The 27,912-nt window shown below is 36.1% G+C and overlaps 2 protein-coding genes and 2 long non-coding RNA genes across 7 annotated transcripts; all 4 read left to right on the top strand.

The window, feature by feature from the left end:
- Window positions 1–242: 242 nt before the first annotated feature.
- LOC109172978 lies at window positions 243–1,262 on the top strand. Of its 2 annotated transcripts, none has more exons than XR_002052826.1 (3): window positions 243–506; window positions 780–857; window positions 1,049–1,262. It is a non-coding gene; the product is annotated as an uncharacterized LOC109172978 (long non-coding RNA). The 2 variants fall into 2 exon arrangements; XR_002052827.1 differs by having other exon boundaries at window positions 462–506; window positions 803–857.
- A 1,006-nt stretch (window positions 1,263–2,268) lies between these two features.
- Window positions 2,269–5,555, top strand: LOC109172977. 3 transcript variants are annotated; one of them, XR_002052824.1, is made up of 7 exons: window positions 2,269–2,364; window positions 2,477–2,599; window positions 2,724–2,823; window positions 4,082–4,375; window positions 4,567–4,726; window positions 4,879–5,026; window positions 5,150–5,555. It is a non-coding gene; the product is annotated as an uncharacterized LOC109172977 (long non-coding RNA). The 3 variants fall into 3 exon arrangements; XR_002052825.1 differs by lacking the exons at window positions 4,082–4,375; window positions 4,567–4,726; window positions 4,879–5,026; window positions 5,150–5,555 and adding an exon at window positions 2,938–2,952 and having other exon boundaries at window positions 2,724–2,827; XR_002052823.1 differs by lacking the exons at window positions 4,082–4,375; window positions 4,567–4,726; window positions 4,879–5,026; window positions 5,150–5,555 and adding an exon at window positions 2,920–2,934.
- Window positions 5,556–21,881: 16,326 nt separating this feature from the next.
- LOC109172976 lies at window positions 21,882–24,462 on the top strand. The gene is made up of 3 exons (XM_019322223.1): window positions 21,882–22,252; window positions 23,790–23,897; window positions 23,988–24,462. The coding sequence occupies exons 1-3, from the start codon at window positions 21,941–21,943 to the stop codon at window positions 24,297–24,299; spliced, it is 732 nt and encodes a 243-aa protein (XP_019177768.1). The 5' UTR covers window positions 21,882–21,940; the 3' UTR covers window positions 24,300–24,462.
- On the top strand, window positions 24,448–27,208 carry LOC109172974 (pentatricopeptide repeat-containing protein At4g39530). Its single transcript, XM_019322221.1, has one exon. The coding sequence runs from the start codon at window positions 24,455–24,457 to the stop codon at window positions 27,071–27,073; it is 2,619 nt and encodes an 872-aa protein (XP_019177766.1). The 5' UTR covers window positions 24,448–24,454; the 3' UTR covers window positions 27,074–27,208.
- Window positions 27,209–27,912: the final 704 nt, after the last annotated feature.

Below are 27,912 nucleotides of genomic sequence, written 5' to 3'. Positions count from 1 at the left end.
AAAGTGATCGGTATTTCTGATCACTATTTAAATCGTGGTCGGAAATATTTCGTCCAAATGTAATTTTTTAAATTGAAATGTTGTTGCGACCACACAAGTTGTCGGAAATATTTTTTTCTACAGTTTAAATGTTTAGAAAGACATACTTTAAAAAGAAAAAAAAAAAGTCTATTAAAGACATAGTCAGCTTTTCAAAAACAAAAAGACATGGTCAACAGCATCAGATGACAGCCGAGAGCACAACACTCTCCAACACTCTCCAACACTAACCCTAGATTTCTCTTCGCGACTTCTTCGCCTTCGCCACCGGCATTCCGCCCGCCTCCGCCTCTGCCACAACCAGTCGACAGACCGCTCAGACGCCAGGTCGCTAGTCCAGTCCGGCAGTTGCAGCAGTCAGCGCCCAGCAGCCCTCAACATTCGCAGCAGCCCTCCGCCTTCACAGTCGCAGCAGTCGCACCTGGTCGCCGGTCGCCCCTCACTCTCTCAGCAGGCAGCAAAAACAGGTTGTTACATATATTTAGGGTTCTTTATTTCTTAATCTATTGTTAGGGCATTGGCCTTCACTTTGAAATAGTCCTAGGTTACATAAGGATATGTGTAGGTATCTATGTACCTAACTTCATACATCCTTCCATGATTGATTCCACTTCGTCAAGTTCAATAACATATCAGTTTTCTAACACTAGAATTCATATTATTTTGTAAACTTTTTGTTTTCTTTTGAACTATTATAACCTGTACATGTTTTATATTTTGTGATATTTTTCATTTTACAGAAAATTCCTCTTGATTTTCTCAGGGGTGATAAATTTCAAGAAGCAGCAGAGAACTATATTAAACCTCTCATGACTAAAGTATGCTTTGATTTCGGTGAATATATGCATCAGTTATTTGTATTCATGTACGCGCATGATAAATTGTTTAATCTGATTGGGTATGTATTTGTGATTTTCCATGTTTTGTTTGTTAAATTGGGATGCATTGCTGTTTGGAATTAACACCATTCGTTTTTTCCTTCTGATTTTTTATTCTTTTCGGGAAGCAGGGCTATATGGGGTTAGGATGATTCCTATGTATTCATTGGCAACTTGCAAAGGGGAGTTGACATGATTTCAATAGACAAAAGAGAATTGTTTCGAAATTACAAAGTGTACACATGCCTGCTATCCAATGGCGCTTTGATGCACACCAGTATGAGGTCGGGATGCTTGCTGGTGCTACCATCGGTGGTCAGGTATATCTCTGGACACCATCTTAAAACCACAGGTTTGCTTTCACATCTAGCACACAAATTATGTTTGGCACAATGACACATGTATGTATGCGTCTACTTTACACCTACATACTTTGATAATTCAAAAGTTTTGAATAGAAAGTTGTTCATTCATGTGATTAGTGAAGATAACATTTTCTTATAATATAAAGAGTAAGAATTTCATTTAGAGGGAAATAGTGAAACACTATATATCACAGCTAATGCAGATATTTTATGGACACTGATAACTGATTTGTTTGTTTACACATAAGTTATCTCACTAGAAAGTCAACACCCTACTCCTGTTAGGATGCCTAAACAAACCTTTTCTCTTTCCTTTTATTCTTTCTTAGAGTGGGTGTGCTTTGACTGTACAATTTTTTCCTTTTATGTGTATCTCTTTCCCTTTCTTACTCTATTTAGCTAATACTCCTGTCAATGGATATCTCTGTCTATGGATTTCTTATCTGTCAGCTCTTTTAATCTAAGTATACCTTCTTTGGCTTTTCCCCTTCTTATGTTATTTTTCCTCCCTTTTATCGGAATTAAAAGGACAGGACAAAATAATCAAAAGTTTTTTTGATACCCAGCTTGCTTTAATCTTTTATAATACTGGTTTATATTTTCTCTCTTTGAAGATGGATTCTTTGAAGAGTGAGATAGAAGCTGTTCATAAAATTTTGGAAATATATTTAGCTCTAGCATTGTTCTCATTTTTTGATTGTAGTCTCAAATCCTTAAACAGCTTTTACTTGGAAATATAGCATTTTTTCTTTGCAGGAATCCTTTGTTGTTTTCTCTTAATTTCAAAATTGTGTTTGTTTGCTGTCTCATTATCTGGTTCTTCTCTGCTCCTTTTGCATTTATTCTAGAAACTTTATAGAGTTTTAACGTTTAGTCTTCACAGACTCTGCTGTTGGTCATACTGTTTCTGAAATGGCAATATAATCTCACTTATAACAAATAATAATTGCTCAAAGAATTTATCCATTTTTGGCAGGTCTTTGCAACCTAGGGCCTTTGTAGAAACCTTATGTGGTTCACCACTATACGGTGGATGCCAAACTTGCCTCCATCTTTGCTTGGACACGAGGACTTGCTCACAGGTACAACATTCTTCGATTTTCCAAGCTTACACATGTGCATAGAGTTTGTCTACTAATTGCTTTGCTCACTACATATATAACGCAGTTAACGATTGTAATATTATGCAAATAGGGCTAAGTTGGACAACAACGATAGACTCTTGGATTTCACCGAGAAGCTTGAAGCAGCTTGCATTGGTGCTGTGGAGTCTGGAAAGATGACCAAGGATCTTGCACTTATCATCCATGGGTCAAAGTGAGTGTCACCCCCACGGCCCACCTCCACCCCCTTTAGTATAACTCTTAAAAATTTTTGTAGTTAGACTTGATCAAGAACATTACCCCATTGTGTTTATAATGTTGTCTTCTTAATTATGTAGGCTTTCAAGGGACATATATCTAAACACTGAAGAATTCATTGACGCTGTGGCAGATGAACTGAAAGCTAAACTGTTGAAAGCCAAGGCATAATTGATAAATGTATGTATACATGCTTCTTTATTATTGATGCTGGATTCATTGGATTTGAATTGAATACCAAACCCATTTCTTATTCTCACCATCCATCTGTTCTAGGCTTGGATGCAACAATAGAAATGACATTGTATTTGACAGAGAACAGAAAACAGAAATAACACCTCGCGACAAGAGTATTGATTTCTTTTATACAAATAATCATGATGTGTTCAATTGATTTTTTTTATTTTATTATTATTTTTTTTTTGTGTTTGCTTTCAAGTTCAAAACTAAATGTTCTTTAATCAATTTTGCAGCCATTATTATGCTATCAAAGTAAATTCTTTATTGAACTATTATCTAATCCTTTACTCATTAAAGAAACTTAATACTTTTTGTGGGTTTGCTTGCTTGTTTTCACCACCAAGTCATGTGATGGTCTGACACAAATTTGATTCTGGTCTACATACTAATTCTTGAGAAATGAAAAACAAACTCATGATCATTATGTTCTTGATTTTTTGATAACTAATACACTACTACATGATTCCCTCAACTCCACTTTTCATTGTGCTCTATTCACGATTCCCTCAACTTTTCATAGTGTTGGTGATAACTTTAGAGAGGATGATTGTAGTAGCTGGCTGGTTCCCGTCTGTGAATCGAAAGGCAACTGAAAAGGTTCCCAAATAATCATGTTCACTCTGTTAGTTGTGTCAGTGAAGTTAGAATTGAAAACCTTTTTATATGTCCTGGAGCACTTAGAATAAGACAGCATCAATATATATCCATAGAATCATAGATTGTATTTCAGTATGATCTTTCTAGAATTCCAAATTCAGTTTTATATAATCATGGGAATAGTTAAGATGTGTTTGTAGTTTATACTTAAAGGAATAGTTTGCACTTGATTTGGCTCCTCTCTCTATATAATAGAAATGCAAATGTTAATCTTTTTTTTTTTTTTAATTTCTGTATAAATATGTAGTATTATATGTTATAATATATGTTATATATCTTTGTGGGGTATTGTTACATGGTGTTTCTAGTCCCGTGAATTGTTCAATATGCTTTATTGGAAGGATTTAGTTATGAAAACTTGCTTTAATTTATTGCTAAGGTTTTAGTCTTACTAACCTTGTCATTCCCTAATTTCTGACATAAATTTCTTCTGGTGAGATATCTGTGCGCTTGCTATTATATTTTCAGTAAACAGAGAAGAGTTATGTTGACTTCTATTTCTATCTTCAGGAAATCTTAGTTGTTTATTTTTTTGTTCCAGTGCAAGGTGTTTATGTGAAGAATTTCTTTCATATAAAGGAGTTTTGAAATTGATCTTGTATATGGACATTATAGTGGATGAACTGAAGATATGAATCACCAGCAGGAAGATGATGTGATATCGTCTGGCTCTTCATCACCAGATTCAATATCATCACCCTTTGGTGGAATGAGTTATCCCTCATTGTTCAGTTCCAAGCCAACTACCTATGGCCCAAAATTGTTAAAGATGTCCTGATGTTAAAGATGAAAATGGCCCAAAATCAAAGCTGATTGTGATTTTGTATTTTTTGAGGTTAGTTCTCATCTGGATTTTGCTTAATTTTGGATATAATATTTTGATTCTTTGTTTTTCCTTAATTTAGTATGTCATTTTTTACTTCTTGTTTTGTATTAAGTAAATATTTGCTGTCTTTAGCTATTTGTCTGAATCAGTTTGATGTTAAAATTTTCATTCTTTGGATTTTACCTTGTACTGTTAATCAGGATAAATTAAAGAAGGGAACATGTATTCTTAAAGATGGCCTGAGTGGTAATTTTCAGACAATAATGATCGTCACCATATCTCTAGCAAATAGTTAGTATCACCATACGGGTAACACTTTGAAGTATGCTCACCGAACAAAGGAAATTAAGATACATTCAGGTGAGAGTCCTATCTATAGATGTCTAGGAACTTTTATAAGTAATATATTTGATACATGAGCATATGAATATGCTGCAATTTGTGATATAGTTGCTACATGTTGAAATAAATTTCTTAGATTGAAGGAAGCTTTGTTGTAATTTTGGGTCCAGGTTCAGATCCTTCAGAATGAAAAGGAAAAAGTTTTGGAGGAATCGGTGAGAAGCCTTGATGAGAAGTTAGCATCTGCTCTCGATGAGTGCAACGCTAAAGATGAATTAGTCACAAAGCTCACAAACATGGCGGAAGAAGCCATTGCAGGTGATAACTTTATTTCTTTGTTTATTCATGTTGTATTGATGATTCTTTCAAATTTTTTTTCCCGTTTCTGCAAAGTCCTTCCAACTAACTTTTGTGCAATTTGTTAATTGATGCAAAATTTAGCTCACAAGAAAGCGGAGGCTGAAATTATGTGTTTGAAGGAAGAGTTAGAAGAATGGAAGGCTACCTTAACAGTGCATTAAAGGATTGTATGCAGAAATGAAGGAAGAGTTGGCTGTTTATGGACCTATATCAAATGATATCTCCTCCATATCAAGCCATGAAATGAAGAAGGAGCATCAAAGTGTTTCTACTGAAGCTTGGGCTTGTGCTTAGATATCTGAACTAGAGCATTTCAAGAATCATAAGGACCAGAAGAGTAACTCTGAACAGAAAACGATTGGAGTTTCAGAGATGAGGCTAATGGATGATTTTGTCAAAATGGAAAAACTAGCAATAGTAGCAAATATCTTCAAACAGATGATGAATGAATTCTCTTCAAGCATATGAAATGTGTATTTTATGTTTTTTTAGCAAATATCTTACCAGCTTGCAACAATATATATATATATATATATATATATATATATATATATATATATATATATATATATATATATATATATATATATATATATATTCATTTCATTACAGAGATCTCTCTGTAATGAAATAAATTTTTTTTATTGATTGCGTCCAGTTTTCCGACCACCAAAGTGGTCGAAATTTTCGACCACCGGTGGTCGAAAAATCTGGACCGGCCTAACTATTCTCTTGGCCATTTTTTCCGATGGTCTTAGAAAAGTGGTTACTCTTTCCGACCACTCTCTCTTGTGGTTGGAAATAGCTAGGGGTATTTTTCCGAATACCCAAATTGGTCGGAAAAGAGGTCGGAAAAGGTGTTTCCGACCTAATTAAGGCCATTTCTGACCACTTTTCGGTGGTCGGAAAATGGCAAATTTCCAACAGTGTGTTTTGGGCTTTTTGAAATGGTACAAATTATAGTGTCTCATATTTTTGGCAGTTTGAAGTAAATATGCTGCTCTAAACTTCCATTTAATTATCAAACAAATATTTCAGCGTTTTGACATGATCAAAATGTTAAAAATGGAAAATTTGCTAAAATTTTAACGGATTTATCAATAACCAAACAAGTCCAAAATATTGTTTTCTAATGGACCACGTAGTATTAAATATGACTCTCTGTCTCACCTTAAAATTTGCATCTTCGTTTCAAGTTTTGTGTTTTTTAATGGTTTTGCTAGTTTATATGAGATTTTTAAAGAATTAAACAAAGAATTACCATAGAAGTTAGAAAAGAAGAAAATTTGGAGGTGACTCTTTCGACAATCGTTATATCCTGCACCACGGCGTACAGTGCACTGTATGCCCCGCGCCTCCCAAAACGACGTCATTTTGGGAGGCGCGATAGGAAGTTCACATGATTATGTATATTTGTTTATACAATTATGTATATTTGTTTATACAATTATGTATATTTTTTATTATGTATATTTGTTTATACAATTATGTATATTTTTAATTGTGTACATTTTTTATACAATTATGTATATTTTTTTTATACAATTATGTACATCCAAATCATGAAATTTTTGTATATTATGTTAAGAGTTGATGTGTATTATGTTAAAAGTTTATGTTTATTATGTATTATGTTAGATTATGTGTATTATCTTTTAAAAAAGAGTATGTGTATTTTGTTATATAATTATGTACATTCATGTATATAATTATGTGTATTCTAGTATAACATTATGTACATTTTTGAACATGGGTTTTTTTTTAAAGAAAAATTAACTGACAAACACTGGGGCGAGAAATTTCAAAAAAAGAAAAAAATTGAAACGACGTCGTTTTGTATCTGAGCGCACAATGCAACGCGCACCGTGGTGTAGGATATAAATTGCCCTCTTTCGCTGGTCGTAAATAAAAGACGGTGAAAGATAGTAAATTAGAGGTAAATATTGTCATTATTAACTTGTCCTTCTATTTACCAAGGATCTTGTGGTATCCGGTTGCTCCCCTATATGAGAGGTCTAGGGTATGAGATTCGGTGTAGGTGTAGATTGTATATGTGGGTATTTCCTTCCTTTGTAATAAAAATAATTTGTCCTTCTATTTATCCCCTACCTTTGTAATAAAAACAACTTGTCTTTCTATTTAATATAAATTAGAGGTAAATATTGTAATTATTAAATTGTCCTTCTATTAATCTATTTAATTTAATACTAATTGGACAGAATAATAAACTGATGACTATATTAAGAATAAGAAAAACGTAAAATTTGTAACTACATTGACTCACTAAATTCATTTATAACGAATTCAAGAAAAATAACCGTAGTCGATAATCATTTTGGGTATTAACATTCTCTCTCTTTCTCTCTCTCTCTCTCTATATATATATATATATATATATATATATATATATATATATATATATATATATATATATATATATATATATATATATATATATATATATATATATATAATTAGGTTCGGGTGCGGTTAAGGTGTCCAGGTGCGGTTGTGCGGTTTAATCTGGGCCATTCATCTCACTTAAATCAACGTCTAGGATTATCAAAATTTAAAAAAAAAAACGCAGTGGTAATTTTGTAATTTTTGCATCTAGGTCAAAATTAAGGTGAGTGGATCTGTGATTAAGATGCGTGAGGTTTGTGCGTAAGGTGCGTGAGGTTTGTGCTTAATGTGCGTGGGGTTGTGCTTAATGTGAGTAGTTGTTAAAACTTAAAGTCTGTGAGTTAATAATTAAAGTGCGTGGGTTTTGTGCTTAATGTGCGTGAAGTTGTGCTTAATGTGCATGGATTTTGTACTTAATGTGCGTGAGTTTGTGCTTAATGTCAATAGTTGTTGAAACTTAAAGTCTGTGAGTTAATATTTAAAGTGCGTGTGTTTTGTGCTTAATATGCGTGAGGTTGTGCTTAATGTGTGTGGGTTTTGTACTTAATGTGCGCGAGTTTGTGCTTAAGATCTAACACTTAAGGTGCATGTTTCTATCACTTAAGGTGTGTCATTTTTAGCTTATGCTTCTTTCTTCTAGACACGCGTTTTTTTTTTTTAAATTTTCATTGATATCAACGGCTCAGATCTAACCGCACAACCGCACGGAAGCTATACCCGCACCTGAACCATTCCCTATATATATATATATATATATATATATATATATATATATATATATATATATATATATATATATATATATGTGTGTGTGTGTGTGTGTGTGTGTGTGTGTGTGTGTGTATTCAAATGAGGAGAAGTATATTATAGAGGACTGTGCGAACAGATGTAGTGTGTGCCATTAGCCGGTATGTCGTGTGCATGGCCGAATGTAATCGTGTGCCACAATTTGTATGTCGCGTGCTAGATTTGTTAATTTATAGAGGTTGGGTTCGAAACCTGATGTTTACATTTATTCTTGTGTGACATTATATATATAATTAAGTTCCAGTGCGGTTAAGTGTCTCCCGTGCGGTGTGCGGTGAATAATGTGCGTGAGTTTTGTACTTAAGGTGTGTGAGTCTTGTGCTTAAGATGCGTGAGTTTTGTGCTTAAGGTGCGTGAGTGTGTACTTAATGTGTGAGAGTTTTGTACTTAAAGTGTGTGAGGTTTTTGCTTAAGGTGCATGAGTTTTGTGCTCAAAAATATTGGTAATGATTTATGTTTATAAGAGTTAATAACTAATTTGGTCATCCGACTATTCCGAAACTACCGATTTGGTCCTCAACTATAATTCTTACCAAATTAAGTCCTCAACTATTAAAATCTTACTCGATTTAGTCTTTCTTTAAAAATCCATCCATGAGCTGTTAAATTTAAGAGCAAAAACGTAATTTCACATTCTTGTTTTCTTCTTCCCCATCTTTTGGTCTTCCTTCCCATGGCTGCCGCCGAAAAAATCGCTAACGTGTAACAATGGAACAGCAACCACCATTCACCAACTCCAACTGAATCCAATAGTGATTAACAATAGTTTATATGACGATTTTGGCTCTCTAAATTGTTATTCATACTCACCTGACTTCATTTTCATATGTTGATGATGGTTTAAATTAAAGAAACTTCCGTTCCCGTTTGGCTTCTCCTCCGGCTGCGGAATCGCTCTGAATTGCACCTCCGACGGAGCTATGTCTATCGAATTCCCGGTCTACCAGCTAACTCCCGACACTATAATGATCAATATTTTGGCGAAATGCGGGCATCGGATTGAAGCCATGAAGCCTCTGTTCGGCAAGAACTTTTCCCCCACGTCAAACAATGGGATTCTTTTGAATAATGTGTTGGAAAAATAGCATTAAAATGGCATAAAATGACATATTAAGTGGCTATTTTGTGGTACAATTATCAGTGGGGTCCACTCCCGATTTGGGTCGGGTCAAAGTGGATTCGGGTTCTTCGTAGTGAGACGAAGAGATTGATATATTGTACGCTCAAAACGGATAATGGGTGAATGAGATATTGATTCTCAAAGTAGACCCATTTGAGTTGGAAAATGTAAGGGAAAAGTGAGCTTTGTCCCACATTGATTTGGAAAGAGGATTTCACCCCTCTTTTTTACAAGAGCTTTTTTAGAGCTTGTAGAATTGTATAGCATAGAGGCTCTCTCGCGCGGGGGGGGGGGGGGGGGTGCAAATCAAATTCCAACTAGACGAGATTGAAAAAAATCAAGCCCGAGCTCGTGTGCGCCGGCACTTGGGGGCACGAATGTCATCCGGAAATTGGCTGGCCTTGCGGGCTAAGTTATGCTAATTTCTGTACAGTTTTCCAACACTATATGGCCACACCACGAGAGATCACCCGAGATCAAGACTTGATCTCTCGTGCGCTGTCATGAGGTTACACGAGAGTTCGAACTCTCGTGTTGTGAGCACACACGAGAGTTCAATCTCGTGTGCACTGAAGCACGAACTTTCGTGCATCCCAAAAGTAACTGAGCTGAAACAGCGCGGACCATTTGTTGGTTCTGGACTGTTACAGGATTAATCTTGTATTAATTCCACCTTTTGAATTTTTGAGTTAAATCTCAATAATGGTGGTTGTTTCAGGTGTTACAAATCGTGGATTAAATGCTAAACTAAATGCTATTGATTCCTCACCTCCTATATAAGAAGGGGTGTAGCAGCAACGAACTTTCGTGCATCCCGAAAGTAACTGAGCTGAAACAGCGCGGACCATTTGTTGGTTCTGGACTGTTACAGGATTAATCTTGTATTAATTCCACCTTTTGAATTTTTGAGTTAAATCTCAATAATGGTGGCTGTTTCAGGTGTTACAAATCGTGGATTAAATGCTAAACTAAATGCTATTGATTCCTCACCTCCTATATAAGAAGGGGTGTAGCAGCAATGTTTCTACACAGACTGAAAACAACACACACAACACTGAAATTCTGTTTTCCCAGCTCCAAAATCTCTGCTCCTACTCCCTTCTTGTAGTTGTGTTCGTCACATGCTCTAGTTCGCTGGGTTCGTTCGTTTGGGTGCTCAAACGTCGAACCGTTGTACGTTTTATCCTGGGAAACCTAGGCCACAACGCTCCTAGCACTTTTGGGAGGTGGCAAATAAGGTTTTAAGGAAAGACAGGCACTTTGCCTAACTCATACGAATCTTTCTTCCTTCTCCTTCTTTCTTGTTTTGGATTATGCTCTAAGCAAAAATCCGTTCTTTCTTGTTGTTTTGGAATTATAATCTAAGGATTATATTTTCTTTTTGGTTGATATATATTGGTATATCTTTTTCGTAGATATACATGTATATATAACCGTTGGGTCCGTTTTATATATATTTGTGTGTATATATATATTTCGGATATATATCCAATAATATTTTTTATATATTTCGTATGTATATATATAAATATTATTTTACGGATATTAAATCGATTGTGGTTCATTATCACCAACAATCTTAAAACCTTATATACTTTTGATAATGAACAAGTCGATGGATTTCAAAAGTGTTGGATCCGTGAATGTTGCTCGTGGTGCACATTCAAATGGTCGGAACGGCAATGATGTTGCACATTCCGTGATGCCAGTTGATGGCAGCAACGTTGGAAATGTTGTTTCCATGGGAGTTGCAAAGACACACGATGGTGCTCCGGAGAACTTTGGTTCACAAACCGGTAGACCTGTGGCTCGTGGCACACAATTGGTACCTATTGTGTTGTCTAGTGGATCGGCTAAAAGCCATGGAGGATCCTATGATGGTGTAATGACTACATGGTCTGAGGACTATGGTAGTGTTACCAATGACTTCAACCGTAATCGAAGGAAACTGAAGCGGAAGCTTAGCTTTCAAGAAGATTACGAGAAGAAGGAAAAATGCCACTACAAAGCGAACCGTCATCCTGGTGAAAAGGTTGAGGACAACTTCGCTATGTTTAAGACATGTGGATGGTTGGACAAGTGAGGTCACAACCGAGGTACCCCCGATGTGCACTATGGACCACCCTTCGTGGAGTGGATGGTTGAAAAATGGAACAAGGCACACGGGTTGAAGGATTACTACGAAATAGGAATAATGGAAATTAATTTCCAATGTAATTTTCCTATTTATTTATTTGTTAAATGAATGTTGTAGTATCCTTGTGATACATTTTATTGTTGAATAAAATGAATTGTTCCATTTGTGTGTTTTGAACTTTGTATATTTTAAAATATTCTTGTGTGATATTTTTAATATATATAAGATTCAATAAGGGTGCGTTGTGCATCACGGGGCATTATGTGGAAAATGCTAAAATGGCTTAACGGCCAAAATAAAATGTAACAAGCGTGTTACATGTTGAAATCCCGTAACGAACTTCGGTTCAGGTTCATGTAGAACGATACGGATTTCAAAGATCAATTTGTCAAAAATTGGGATAACTATATAATCGTGAGCGTCACAGCTCAAGTGTTGAATATTTTATATAATATTCTGAGAAAGATTATATAAGCTTGATTCAACTAGTCGGAAAATTTGGTTGATTTGTTCTCGTTAATTGTGTGATAATTAACTTGATCAAAAATTCCAAATTATTTAATTTGAGATCAATTGTGTTTTGGTGAATAGTGCTTTTGTAGCACTAATGGAAAGTGCAAATTAAAACACTGTAACAGTGCTATTAAGCACTAGGTAGAGTGCTTAATTAGGCACTTTCGGCCACTTGGTGGCTGCACCTTTAGGTGTTGAAAACTTAAGCATTTGGTGCTTTAGTAATAGCAATAAAGGTGCTAGATTATGATTGGTCTTAATGCTAATCTACTTAGCTTAAACCTTTCGTATGTGGCTAATTAAATTTAGCGTTGTAAAAGTGTTATGTGATTAGCACAAAAGGAGGTTTTGGTTAATTGTGAAATTAACTAATAATCCTAGTGCCAAGTAGCACTGTAATTATAAATTAAGCAACGAAAGGTTGTTGTGAGTTTATAATTTAAAGCAATAAAGATTGCTTTGGAATCGATGCATTAGTTTAGAAGCAATGATTCGTGCTTGGTATAGCATGTTTCGTGCTTCACTACTAAGCACTGATTCGTGCTTCAATTTCGGAAGCACTGATTCAGGCTTGTGGCCTTTCGGTCAAAAACCGAATGGATTCGTGAGGGCTAATCTGTTAGCACCTACGAGATGTGTTAGCGTGTAACACATGTTTATTCTTTATAAGAATAAAAGGATAACCAAGTTAATTGTGAATTAATGCGGTTACGAGTGATTGATGTGGTGAACATGAAACACCTATTGGTGATTTCTGCGAAAGCGTTGGTATCGTACTCGAGCATACGACACGGTATTCACCTCAATCAAACGTTGTTGTCGAACATAAAATATCAAGACGTTGATAAGTTCGGGTCTACCTCAAAGTATGTGAGGTGAGACAATACTTTGGACAAGTAAGTACCTTTTAAATAAGGTTACCCGCATGAAATTCTTACGAATTGTGGGTACGTAGGAAATTTTCCTACTAAAGGCGTTTTGGTTCTTAGTACAAGAGTCCTACGCTCTGGATGTACATAAGAACACAATAAATTGAATCAAGAAATTCATCGTTCTTTAGAAAATGCATTTCTGTGAAGGTTCAATAAAGGACCTAGCACGTTGAAAGGAACTTTCGGCTTAGCTATGGTTGAAGGGTATGAAAGATAACCCGAGCTCAAAGCTAAATGTAGTAAGAGAGCTAGGATTGAAAAATCCTTTGGTCCATATTTTCTGACGTACGTGTTAGAATGTGGTGCGCATATTCTAACTTGCATACTAGAAAATAATTTAGATTTTCTGACAAGGTTGTTAGAAAACGAGCCTCGATCATATGTAGAAGTGGTGACTTTTACAAATGGACCAACCCGAGAGAGGCTACCGAGAGTGAAGTAGATTCTATCTTAAAAGAATCATACTTGGAACTGGTTGTTCTTCCTCCAGGTTGTAAAACCTCGGGATCCTAAGTGGATCACTAGTCGGAAGATAAAACCGGTTGGTTATATTGGAGTAAAATGGCCGGGCTTGTAATTTTAGATTACATGCAATGCGAGTGCCACAGTTACTTCAATATATATTCTCTTGTGATGAGAATGAAATCCATTAGGATGATACTTCCCAAGAGCTGTTTAGCGAAACTTGGAAGTTTATCGAAATGGATGTATCGCTTTCTTAATAGACATGGAACAACCCGAAAGAAAGTGTGTAACTGGTAAGATCATTGTTTGGTTTGAAGAAACAATTGCCTTAGTACTTGGCATGTAAGTTTTTATCATACAATGATGTGTCACTAGTTCAGTATAAACAAATGTGATAAATGTCTACGTAATGCGTACGATAGATGAGGTTATCACTATTTGTCTATACACGATAAACTCAACGTGGGTAGTAACGATCACATGATCAATTCTACCGAGAACATGTTAAATTTGAGATTTGACATGCGATCAAAGGTGTGGGCTTGGCAGATTTAATCCTTGAGATTAAAATTGTGAGAAGACTGTATGGTCTCGTGTTAAGCCAATCTCATTGTGTTGATTAAATCCTTGCAAAGGATGTTAATCAAGTGGCTTGGACATAGTTAGATACTAACTTACAACTAGCCAATAATCACGAGTATTGTATTTCTCATGGAGAATACATTCAGATTATTGGTAGTTTAATTGTATCTAATAGGTTGTACTAGGCTGGATATTGCCTTAGCGGTTAACGAACTCGGTAGACATACGAGTAACCCTAGTGTTATGCACTAGAAGGCAATAGTGAAAGTTATGAGATACTCAAGGTATGCTCGTGACGTTGGACTGCACTAAGTGAGATATCTAGCTGTACTTGGAAAATATAGCACAGATATCAAAGGATACTAAGTCCATTAAAGGCTACGTCCTTACGTAGGCCAGTGCAGTCGGTTGGACGGAAATTCTCGAAATGAATTTGTGATAGCTAAGATCCGACGGGATCAAAGCTGAGAGCCTTACACTCGTGTCGCGAGCGAGTAGGCCGAATGGCTAAGCCATTATTTCGAGAATGTTCCTAGTGGTGAACTCGTACCTCCAATTTGTGTGCATTGTGATAGTCAAGCCAAAATTGGTTAAGTACAGAGTTAAATGTGGAATGGTAAGTCTAGACTTATAAGTCGTAGATATAATACCATTAAACAATTTCTCACAATGGGGGTTATCTCTATTGACTACGTGATGTCAAAAGATAACGTAGCGGCCGCTAACTCGCTAACCCGAGGGTAAGCAAATGGTTGTGGAGAAATTGGAACGAGGAATGGGTCTAAAGCCCTTAGACTAAAAATTCTATAGTGGACACCCAACCTAGCTAGCACCTAGGTTCAATGGGACAACTAAATTATGGAACGGAGCGTGTCACTGTGGGGGTCTCGGACTCCCCACCACTCCTCGTTAGAACAGTGACTCCCGCGCAAGGTTAGCATGTTGATGCTTTAATGATTCGAATGTCGGTTGACATGTGTGAGTATGCGGGATACTCGGAAAAGAATCACCTATGTGAGAGAGAAGTGAGGGTCGCTTCAAAGGAGAATTGATGGGCACAATTCTTCACAAACTCTTGCAGAACCAGGACGGTGACCCACGACCAAAATGGGCACAATCATGAGAACAGAGCATGGTTGGGAGGTTCCTGTGTGAGATATGTCATCGTCTACACAAACGGCAGTCGGTTCAAAGACATCGCGTTCTACCGTACAGCCAGTAGAGTAAACATGTCTTTACAAGGGAAGGTTCAAAGGGTATAGTGATCCCTACCTATCCTATGCAGGGATTGACCGTTTGAACACAGTTGTTTCCGATTTCAAAATACCCTGAAAATCAATTTTTCATTCATGTGGGGGATTGTTGGAAAAATAGCATTAAAATGGCATAAAATGACATATTAAGTGGCTATTTTGTGGTACAATTATCAGTGGGGTTCACTCCCGATTTGGGTCGGGTCAAAGTGGATTCGGGTTCTTCGTAGTGAGACGAAGAGATTGATATATTGTACGCTCAAAACGGATAATGGGTGAATGAGATATTGATTCTCAAAGTAGACCCATTTGAGTTGGAAAATGTAAGGGAAAAGTGAGCTTTGTCCCACATTGATTTGGAAAGAGGATTTCACCCCCCTTTTATACAAGAGCTTTTTTAAAGCTTGTAGAATTGTATAGCATAGAGGCTCTCTCGCGCGGGGGGGGGGGGGGGGGGGGGGGGGGGGGGGGGGAAATCAAATTCCAACTAGACGAGATTGAAAAAAAGGCTTGATTCAAGCCCGAGCTCGTGTGCGCCGGCACCTGGGGGCACGAATGTCGTCCGGAAATTGGCTGGCCTTACGGGCTAAGTTATGCCAATTTTTGTACAGTTTTCACACGAGAGTTCAGTCTCGTGTGGTAACTGAGCTGAAACAGCACTGAAGCGTTAATTCCACCTTTTGAATTTTTGAGTTAAATCTCAATAATGGTGGCTGTTTCAGGTGTTACAAATCGTGGATTAAATGCTAAACTAAATGCTATTGATTCCTCACCTCCTATATAAGAAGGGGTGTAGCAGCAATGTTTCTACACAGACTGAAAACAACACACACAACACTGAAATTCTGTTTTCCCAGCTCCAAAATCTCTGCTCCTACTCCCTTCTTGTAGTTGTGTTCGTCCCATGCTCTAGTTCGCCGGGTTCGTTCGTTTGGGTGCTCAAACGTCGAACCGTTGTACGTTTTATCCTGGGAAACCTAGGCCACAACGCTCCTAGCACTTTTGGGAGGTGGCAAATAAGGTTTTAAGGAAAGACAGGCACTTTGCCTAACTCGTACGAATCTTTCTTCCTTCTCCTTCTTTCTTGTTTTGGATTATGCTCTAAGCAAAAATCCGTTCTTTCTTGTTGTTTTGGAATTATAATCTAAGGATTATATTTTCTTTTTGGTTGATATATATTGGTATATCTTTTTCGTAGATATACATGTATATATAACCGTTGGGTCTGTTTTATATATATTTGTGTGTATATATATATTTCGGATATATATCCAATAATATTTTATATATATTTCGTGTGTATACATATAAATATTATTTTACGGATATTAAATCCATTGTGGTTCATTATCACCAACATAATGATCAATATTCCGGCGGCGGTTTCTTTAGATATTCAGGTGCTTGAGCTGGGGTGGTGGCTTCAAGGGCACTGTCGGCTGAAGGGTTCACCGGAGATGGTTATCTGGGTCGCTCCAGTTGCTGGTTACGTAAAATTTGTTATTTTATTCATTTATTTGCTCACTCCCAAACCAATGATTTAATGAATATTTTATACATTTTCATTTCTGGTTAGTTGTACTTTGATGAGATGGTTTGCTAATGAACATAGGAGTAGATCATCCAAGTTTAAAAATTTTGAAGAGAGAGACACAGACAGACATTGGTCCTGCTGTTTGGTAAAAAATTGGCCTATAGGCCAATTTTTGGCTTATTTGACCACTATTAATTGTTTGAGTTAGTTAAAATATCAATATAAATGTTTGGTTAATTAGTTTTTTACAACTCCAAAAGGCTAAAAGTCAAAAAGCTACTCCAAGCAACTTTTTCAATTAGCTTTTTGAGAAAAGAAATTATACCAAACAGCTATCAACTAACAACTAATTTACCAAACACTTTTCTACAATCAGCTAATGTTATCAACTATTAATACCCTCTAATTAACACAATTAGCTAACAACTAACAGCTATCAGCTAATAGCCATTTTACCAAACAGAGCCATTATCACTTTGCCTCTCACCCCCACTCTAACTTCACAGAAAATTCTTGTGTTTTCCCTCTCAGGTTTCAAAATCTACCAGATGAGATAGAGATGGAGAGAGATTGAGATAGGTTAATACAAGATGATCTACAGCCCTATCCTGAAAATGGAGGAGCAGATGAGCGTTGAGAGAGAGAGAGAGAGAGAGAGATTCTCTTTGTGACAAACATTATTAGTGAATGCTAAAACTAATGGGACGCCGTTTCAAATTGGAACAGACCAGCAGATGCAGACGTTGGAGAATAAAAAAGAAATATGAAATTATGTTTTTGTCTTTAAATTTAAGGTTTCATGAATGGAATTTCAACGGAGTAAGATTTTAATAGTTGAGGACTTAATTTAGTAAGGATTATAGTCGAGGATCAAATCAGTAGTTTTGCAATAATCGGAGAACCAAATCGGTTATTAACTCTGTTTATAATATTGTAATGATTTATACTCAAAATATAGTATGACTTTACTAAATTAAAAATATTGTTAATTTGGTATCACTTTATAATTAGGTATAATAATTTTATTTTATCAAAATTAACAATGTAATAATATTTGACTATTAATTCAGAGACCCTATCAATATCAAATTTGGGGAGTTTCGAATTGTGTTAGTCCATTTTCTACGGTGTTCTTTTACATTTTACCGTAATAGTCAAAACTATTCATTATGACTCAATTTCTTCGCAATATTTTTTTTTAAATTTATTAGAGTGATCACTATTAGTTCAAGAGGTTTATTTATTTTGCTAGCAAAGTAGGATCAACGACGAGCAATACGAATACCATTTTTCAAATAATGGTAGTTATTCATTTCTTATGGACTAAAAATCTTAGTAATGCATATTAATATTTGAATTAAATTTATTTTTGGTCTCACGATTTTTTAGGTTCTATCACTTTTGGTGTACAATTTTAAATTTTTTCAATTATGATGTCTAACTTTGTTATTTTATCAGTTTTGTTCCTTCCGATCAAATTTATTGCGAAATGTTATCGAATGTTATATTTTAGGGGTAAAATCGTCATCCTAAAGAAAGATCTTCAATATCTAAATAAAAACATGGGAAAATGGCACTTTTTCCCCCTGAGTTATATACTTATATCACTTTTTCCCCCTCAATTATTCAAGTGGCTGTTTTCCCCCTAAAATGTTAAATGGACATATTTACCCTTAAAATAAATATTTTATTTATTTTTCTTCTCCAACAAATTATGACCATAATTTGGTTCAAACCAAATAAACACTATAGCAACCAAACCGAAATATTCCAATTACAATTTAGAATCGAAAATCGATATTTAGAGTTTATTAAAATCCCGGAATGGACGGTTCATGTTCCGAACTGAAAAAATAAAATACATTTATTGTTGAATTTAGATTATTTTTAAAATAAAAATGGTTCAAAATCGCGAATCGGGTCCGGAACCGCTGGTTCACGGTTCAGGATCCAATTTCTTTGATTCATAATTTTAATAAATTGAAATCCAAATATTGGGTTCTAGATCTGAATCATAACCGAAAATTTTTAATTCGATTGCTATAGTGTCCGATTCAGTTCGAACCGAATCGTGGTCATCCCTACGTATACGCAATAATTTGTTGGAGAAGTAAAATAAATAAAATGTTTATTTTAAGGGTATAAATGTCAATTTAATATATTAGGGGGAAAAACCACCACTTTTAGAATAATTGAAGGGGCTAATGTGCTTACCTAAATAAATGAGGGGGAAAAAGTGCTATAAGTATATAACTCAGTGGAAAAAAGTGCCATTTTCCCTAAAAACATTGTAAATCAGATCTATGGGTGTTTGGTCGATGAGAATAATGGAGAAGACATAGGGGTGGGCTAGTTTGGTTTTCCCGAATCATACCGAACTGAACTAGTAATATACTGAATAACCGAACAATTTGGGATTCTTGTAAACTGAATGGTTCGGTTAAAAGCCAAACCGAATATCTTTTGATAAAAATAATAATAATAATAATAATAATAATAATAATAATAATAATAATAATAATAATAATAATAATAATAATAAGAACAACAACAACAACAACAACAACAACAACAACAACAACAATAATAATAATAATAATAATAATAATAATAATAATAATAAATCCAAGTCCCTTGATGCCTGCTCCGTCGTTCATTTCCTATTCTCACTAGTATCTCTTGTAATTTTTTTTTATTTGATTTCTTTATGGCTTATTCTCTACTTTGCACTTTTGTTGTTTGCTGCAATTGTTCTTTACCTCACAATTATATCTAACTTAAGTTATTCTTACAATATTCAACAGTTTCATGTTTCTATGAAATTAAAGTGCTTTAACATCATTCTAATTTTGATTTTCAGTGCACATGAATTATTTTCTAGTACAGGAATATATTTTCAATGCACAGGAAAATAATATTTTAGTGCACTAGCAATGATGTATTGTGTGCAAAAATTAACTATACAGTAATTGACACTTGTTCTTCAAATATTAACTATACAAATAGATGATTATTCATCTTGTCAATAAAATATTCCAAATGAGCCAATTGAAGAGTCGGTTGTGTAAAAAAACTAATTGATATTTGGTAATAAATTCCTAATAGTGTGTTTGAACTTTGGATTGATATTTTGTTATATAATGTTTTAGACTTTGGATTTGAACTATGTGAATATGTAGCGTTTGGTAGAGTGTTTGTAAAATTAGTAAATATTAAAAGAGTTAATACCCATTTTGGTCCCTCGACTATTAGGTAATGCGTAATTTAGCCCCAAGCTATTAAAAGTACTCAATTTAGTCCTCTAACTTGTAAAATCATACCCAATTTGATCCTCTGTTACGATTTCCATCCATCCACCGTTATAGAGAGGGGCAAAAGCATCATTTATCATAGTCGAGTGACCAAAATAGGTATTAACTATTAATATCTAATAGTCGAGTGACCAAAATTATTATTATTATTATATTTGATATTGGGGCAATTCTTTCCTCCATTTTTGAATGCTACTAGCTCTATTACATTGTAGTATCTGTTCATATACTTTCTCAATCTATTAAAACACAAAGAGCTAATAACGCATCCCCTGAGGCTTGAACTCACAACCTTCCAAATGGAAATCCAACCTAGGTACCATTGGACCACATAGTCCTGGTGAGTATTTTTAAGCTAAAGTTTTAAATCCAAAAAATAATACCTATAATAATAAATCTAATTAAAATAATATAATACATATAATAATGATAAATCCATAAAAAAATATACAAAAATAATACCATAAAAACATTACAATTTTATAAAAATTTTACATATTATATATATATATATATATATATATATATATATATATATATATATATATATATATATATATATAATTTCGGTTAACTAACAACTTCAAACCGAATTAACCGTTAAAAACGGTTAACCGAACTTTGTCGATTTGATCGGTTAATTAAAAATTTATCAAAGTTTACACACTCCCTAATCCCTAATCAAGACAAGCTTGTGGATCTTACGTGCTTTCACAATATTTCTTTCAAACAACTCAAGCCCGTCCAAGAGCACAATAATTCCACTACAAATCAAAGCATCAAAAGATATCATTATATTCCGAAAGGACTAAAGAGTGGTCAAGTGAGTGAAGCATTATTTGAAGATCATTATAGAGTTCAATTTTTGTCAGGACTCTCTTGATTTTTGTGCATATATAAAATAATGATTGTGAATTTTTCTCGTCATAAAAAAAAAAAAAAAAAAAAAAAAAAAAAAAAAAAAAAAAAGAAGACATCTTGATAGCGGATCGATCGAGTAGTAGTAGTAGTAGTAGTAGTAGTAGTAGTAGTAGTTAACACCCATTTTGGTCCCTCGACTATGATAAAAAGACGTTTTTGCCACTCTCTATAACAGTATATAGATGAAAATTGTTACTGAGGACCAAATTGGGTATGATTTTACAGGTTAGAGGAATAAATTGGATACTTTTAATAGTTTATGATTAAATTGCGCATTACCTAATAGTCGAGGGGCCAAAATGGATATTAACTCATATTAAAATTTGAGATTCTTAAACTGAACCAAACCAATTTAGAATCGAAACCAAATTTATTCAAATCGAATCGAAACCGAATCGAACTATAATGTTAAATCAAATGATTTCATTTTTTTAATACATAATACCGAAACAAAAATAAAACAAAAAACCTGAATAGAACCCCCAAATGCCCATCCCTAGGAAGACGAACAAAAACTAGACACATATTTATGTGATTTATAGGGTCAACGATTGACAAACCCTCCCTTTTCTCTTAATATGATTTTTTTCCTTTTATTTAGATTTTGAAGATCTTTCATTGAGATGACGATTTTGCCCCTAAAAATATAAAATTCGGTAATATTTCATTGTCAATTTAGTCGGAAGGATAAAATTGATAAATATAACAAAGTTAGATACTAAAATTAAAAAGAAATTAAAGTCATGCACCAAAAATTTAAAAGATTTCAAAAGTTGTGGGAGCAAAAGTGAAATTAATTAAAAGAAAATCAAAGGAGCAGAGTTAGTTGGAGTGTTTAGTCTATCGGTCTTCTGCTGACCCATTGTGGACTGCTGAACGGCGATCAAACCAACTATGGCGAGGCCGTCGGCGATTCTCTCTCTGCTGATCTTCCCAACTCTCTTTCTCTTGGCTGAATCGAGCAGCGACACGAACCACGTGTTCTCGCCGTGCGCCGATACGACGGTACAGAAGTCCGACGGCTTCACCTTCGGAATCGTATTCGCGGCGAGGAACGCTACCTTCATCAACGACAGCAAAAACAAAGATGTCCAGCTGTCTCCCTGCGACCGCCGCCTCTCCCTCAACAACGCTCAGCTCGCTGTCTTCCGACCTAAAGTCGACGAGATCTCGCTTCTCACCGTCAACACCTCCAGCTTCTTCCCGGTAACCATTCCCCTTCCCTCAAACATTGTATTTCTATGTTTTTGTTTGTGTATTGTTTCATTGGTGATGAGAATTTTAGGTTTAGTCATACTTTACTGGGATAATTGGAGGAATGTGGTTAGAACTGCAAAGGTCTGTTTATCTGGATTCTTTATTAGGGCAATAGTAGATGGATAGGGAATAAAATTGTTCTTTGTCGCTTCGTTCCTAATTACTTGGTCCAAATTGAAAATATAGGCAGTTGATTGAGAGATACTGTAATGCACCACAATTGTTGCAGGAAAAAAGAGAGAATTGAGAGAAGAAGAGAGAGTTGAGAGGAGAAAGTGAAATGAGAGTTATTTATCCAAGAATATCTGTTTCAATTGTTTCCCTACAATATATAGTCCCCAAGATGCTAGCTAACAGCTCCCAAAATACCCTTCAACCCACCCCCTCACAATCTGGAATCACAACTCAGAAAACAACTTAACAAACTAACAGAAATTATGCACTCATCTTTCTGGATATATGGTTTGACCATAATCAATCATGTAGTTGCATTAGTAGTAGGATGCTACAAATAGCTTTCTAATGCTTGCATTTTATGCTACTTGGGCTTCAATATCTGTGCTGGGTATATGCGTGATACACTGATACCGGGTGGAATACTTGTTCGGAAACAAGAAACCTCAAAACTTTAGTTTCAACCTAATCTTATACTACCATTTTACTTCTCCCACTGATGTGGGACTACAGGGTGTTACAGTGAGCCTGGGATTGGCATTAAGGGTGGGATCAAAGTTGGAATTGAAATAACAATCCAATGTTTTGTTGAGCTAGCCTTAGTTACAGCCTTTAGGTTTAACTTTATATTATACTTCAATTTTACTTCTCCCACCAATGTGGGACTATGGGGTGTTACAGTGAGCCTGAGGTGGGATTAAGAGTGGTAGAAAAGATGAAATTGAAATAGCAATCCAATGTTTTCTTGGGGTAACTAGGGACGGGATAAAATATTGTAATAGCAATGAGGGAAGTTCAATGAAATTTGACAAGTTTACCGTGATCCAATTTTTCATGTACGATATGTTGATATGCACCTAGTAATCTAGTATACCCTGCTATGTTAGCAATTCTGGTTTGAAAAGGAGCTGAAGAATACAATCCAATTTACAGAATATATTCAAGAAGAAAAACTACATGGTATAGTTCATGTAGTTGCCTTGAATAAAAAGTGGAATGTTAGTGCTGAAATTGCAAATAATTTTGAAGTTTGACACTGCAGTGAAAAAGGTTGACTTACATAGAGTTCAACGATAAACCCCAAAAGTTGAATAATGAATTTCTAAGCTTATTAAAAACTCACTTATCCTGCAACAGGAACGACATTTACAAGAAAGAAATTGCATTGTTTTACAGTAACCCACCATTCTTCTATCTAAATTCTTCGGCTATCTCTGTCCACTTTGTCTCATGATGCTATTTTGATGTCTCTTTCACTCATACTTCGATTTCAAATAAAACTTTTTTTCGTATTACTTACACCTTGCAACAGGACTCTGTTGGAGGGTATATGGTGGCATTTGCTGGTAGGAAATATGCTGCTAGGTCTCCCCCAGCTTTTGTTGCTAACGGGAGTTACATCGTGTCAAGCTTTACCCTGGTAATAAGAAAAAACATTCTGCAAATTTATCACAATGTTCATTAATTTCCGCATTTATTTAATGAAACTGATGAGATCTTTATGATACAGGTTTTTGAATTCAAAAAGGGCAGACTGCAAAACCTGTACTGGAAGAGGGATGGGTGTGCATCGTGCAAAGGCAGCTCAGGCTTCACATGCCTCAATGGTCAAGATTGTGCTATGAAGACCAATTCCTGCAAGAACCGAGGTGGGAATGTAGACTGTAGCCTTGGAATACAACTGACATTCTCCGGCACTGATAAGCACGAGTCGGTTTTCAACTCGTGGTATGAAGTGAAGAACCTCCGGCAGTACTCCCTTTATAGCGTCTATTCTAATCTCAAGGATTCCCTCACCAGTCAGTACAACAAATTCTTCTAATCTGTGTTTTATTCCCACATGTGGATAGAATCGGTGAACAAATTCTTAAACATCCTTCATTATTTCTATACACTCTGGTCCTTCGTTTGTATGCAAAAATATGTAAATCTCTTACTTTCTTCAAACTATTAAACCTCTGTGTGGATTGTGGAAAGATGTTTTTTTCCTCTCTCTATCTCTCTCTCTCTCTCTCTCAATGTTATTTCTTATGTGGTTCATGTTTTGACCATGCAATGAGGGGAAGGTGCTGCCAGATTAGCTGCAACTTGGTGAAACTGTATTCCTATATACAAACTTCTCGCTGTTTCTCTATAGTTCCATCATCTCCACTTCTCAGCCCTGAGAGTGTTCATGTTTTTCCCCGAAACAGGCGAACCCAAAGTCACCAGCTGAGCCAACTCTTACTCTCACCACCCCAGGGAGCAGATCCTAGACTGTACAACAAAATAGTCCACGGTAAAGTGATTCTTTTGGGGTTCGAATCGAGCATTTTCCTCAACAACGTTTTCATTAATGCCTACTCAAAATCGGGCTGTTTGGACTATGCACGCCTTGTGTTTGATTCAATGCCGCAAAGGAATTTGATCACTTGGGCTTCGGTGATTTCTATGTATTTCCATCGAGGGTTTTACGAAGAAGCCTTGTTGATGTTTGTGGAGTTCTGTAGATGTTCTGATGAGGGCCCTAACGAGTTTGTTTTGGCTAGTGTCATTCACTGTTGCGCAAGGTTGGGTGGTGCGGGAAGGGGTGTTGAGTTGCATGGATCTGTTCTCAAGAACGGTTTCTATCATCACGTCAACGTGGGCACTGCCTTGGTTGATTTCTATTCTAAACGCAGCGACATAGGTGCTGCAAGATTGATGTTTGATGATTTACCAGTGAAGAACACAGCTGCTTGGACGACTATTATTACAGCATCTGCAAGAAGCGGAAAGAGTGAGGTTACATTGCAGTTGTTTTTCCAGATGAGGAAGATCGGTCTCGTCCCAGACAAGTACGCAATTACATGTGCCTTAACTGCTTGTTCATCACTCGGGTATTTTGAAGCTGGGAAGCAAATTCATGCCTATGTGCTCCGGTGGGGAGAAGGGATGGATGATGCTTCAGTTAGTAATGCGCTTATTGATTTCTATATGAAATCCGGTAAAGTTAAGAGTGGTTGGGCATTATTTGATCAACTCGACACCAAGAATGTTATCTCTTGGACTACAATTATATCTGGGTACATGCAAAATTCTTTCGATTGGCAAGCCATCGAGCAGTTTGGGAACATGAACCGGTTAGGTTGGAAACCCGATGGCTTTACTTGCTGCAGTGTACTTATTTCTTGTGGTTCTTGTGAGGCTTTAGACCAGGGAAGACAAGTACATGCATATACCCTAAAAGCTAACCTCAATACCGATGACTATGTTCTAAGCAGCTTGATTGGTATGTATTCTAAATGCGATTCGCTAGTTGATGCACAGAAGGCTTTTGATTCTATGGAGAGAAGTGATGTAATCGCGTATAATGCAATGATCGAGGGGTACTATAGAAGGGATATGCTGTATGAAGCGTTAGATCTTTTTGCTGAAATGAGAATCAACTCGATCCACCCAAGTCTTTTGTCTTTTGTTACCCTGCTGGGCGTATCGGCTTCCCTGCTTAGCCTGGTTTTGAGCAGGCAACTTCATGGTCTCATCACGAAATCCGGATTCTCTAGGGAATTGTTTGCAGGAAGCAGCGTTATAAATGCTTACTCACAATTCTCTTCTTCGGTTGATGATGCGAGGCGAGTATTTGAGGAGATGGACGGGGAAGATATTGTGGTTTGGAACACGATGCTGTTTGGGTATGTACAACATTCGCGAATCGCAGAGGCTCTGAGGCTCTTCTTGGAATTACAGGATTCTTCGGGGCTAAAGCTAAAGCCAAATGCTGTCACGTTCATTGCCCTTCTTACAGGATCCGGTAACCTAGCGAGTCTCCCCCACGGGCTGCAATTTCACAACCAGATCATAAAGGCGGGCCTAGATTCAGACCCGTTTCTTGGAAATGCTCTGGTGGATATGTATGCCAACTGTGGAAGCTCGGGTGATGCACTGAAGGCGTTCGATTCTATTACCCAGAGAGACGTGGCTTGCTGGAATTCCATGATATCTATGTATGCCCAGCATGGAGAAGCCCGGGATGCTCTCTGTATGTTCGATAGAATGATTAACGAAGGCATCAGACCCAACGGGGTCTCATTCATTGGGGTGCTTTCAGCATGTAGCCATTCCGGGCTGGTAGAAGAAGGCTTCTCCTACTTCAATTCTCTGTCCCGGTTTGGCATTGAGCCAGAAAAAGAACATTACGGTTGCATGGTTTCACTGTTGGCCCGAGCCGGTGAATTGCGTGAAGCAGTGGATTTGATTGGGAGAATGGCAACTCAACCAGAAGCCACAGTGTGGGGAAGCCTGGTGAGTGCATGTAGAGCTGGGGAGAATATTGAACTGGGAAAATATGCAGCAGAAATGGCTATCTCTTTGGATCCAAAGGATAGTGGGTCATACATCTTACTCTCAAATCTTTTTGCTTCTAAATGTATGTGGAGTGATGCCAAAAGGGTGAGGGAGAGAATGGAAAAAAATGGAGTGGTGAAAGAAAGAGGATATAGTTGGATTGAGATCAAGAATGATGTGCATTTCTTTATTTCAAGAGATGGAAGCCACCCTCAAACTCATGCCATATACACTCTTCTTGGATTTCTGATTCTGCAGATGAAAGGGCTGGCTTATGTGCCTCATGACTGATGAGTAATTCCATTATGCTCCCTTGTATGTACCTGCAGTCTCCAGATTCTCCCCTATATAATCTTCGACTATTGATCTTCTCTGGATTTCCAACCGGCCTGTTAATGAAAATCACCGACCATGGTCCACGTTACAAGGTCGTTATCTACTACTCTCTTTGTCCCAATTTATTTATCTTATTTATTATTCATTGGTCAAAATTAACTCTTTTATTTTCACTAATTTTCATTACGATTTTGGAGTATTTTTTTATAATTATTTTTTATTTAACGGTACTTTTAATGTAGTTTCTAAATATCTGTATTGCAAATATCTCGCTTAGGCACCGATTAGGCGCTGGCCTGCTGCCTAGCGTATCACCATAATCGATGGTTAGGCAGCCGACTAGACTGCCTAGGCGCTGACCGTCTAGCCTCTTACGTACCAACTAGACCGTCTAGACACCGACTAGGTCGCTTAGTTGGCCGATTAGCTATTGTAACCTTATTTTTTAAATGAATTATTTCACTCAAAATGACATCGTTTTGAGCGAAATAACCTTAAATTGTTCAAATTCTAGATGCTTTTTTAGGTTAATATTTAATATTTTAGTATTAACTATTAAATAGTTTATAATTATCATGTCTTAAACAATTAAAAAAATTTAAACAAATTTTTAAAACTAAAAAATAAAATAAAAAATGCATGAGCGCCTAGGCGCCCCCGAGCGCTCGAGGAGCGTTTAGCGATTTTTTCAACTATGCTAAATATATAAATTTTACATATTAATTCTAAATTTAATATTTTATATAAATTATAAATAACTTCAATCAAGTCTCGTAAATCAAACTCGACACATA

This window comes from Ipomoea nil, unplaced genomic scaffold (assembly GCF_001879475.1).
Source record: "Ipomoea nil cultivar Tokyo-kokei standard unplaced genomic scaffold, Asagao_1.1 scaffold0457, whole genome shotgun sequence".
NCBI lineage: Eukaryota > Viridiplantae > Streptophyta > Magnoliopsida > Solanales > Convolvulaceae > Ipomoea > Ipomoea nil.
The sequence above is the reverse complement of the archived record's forward strand: the minus strand, read 5'-3'. Positions and strand labels throughout refer to the sequence as shown.

Bases quoted from the DNA above. Each gene is read 5' to 3' on its own strand.
- LOC109172976 (XM_019322223.1), top strand. From the start codon at position 21,941: ATGGCGAGGCCGTCGGCGATTCTCTCTCTGCTGATCTTCCCAACTCTC. The intron at 22,253-23,789 runs GTAACCATTCCC...ACCTTGCAACAG, and splicing joins ACACCTCCAGCTTCTTCCCG to GACTCTGTTGGAGGGTATAT. The intron at 23,898-23,987 runs GTAATAAGAAAA...TTTATGATACAG, and splicing joins TCGTGTCAAGCTTTACCCTG to GTTTTTGAATTCAAAAAGGG.
- LOC109172974 (XM_019322221.1), top strand. From the start codon at position 24,455: ATGTTTTTTTCCTCTCTCTATCTCTCTCTCTCTCTCTCTCAATGTTAT.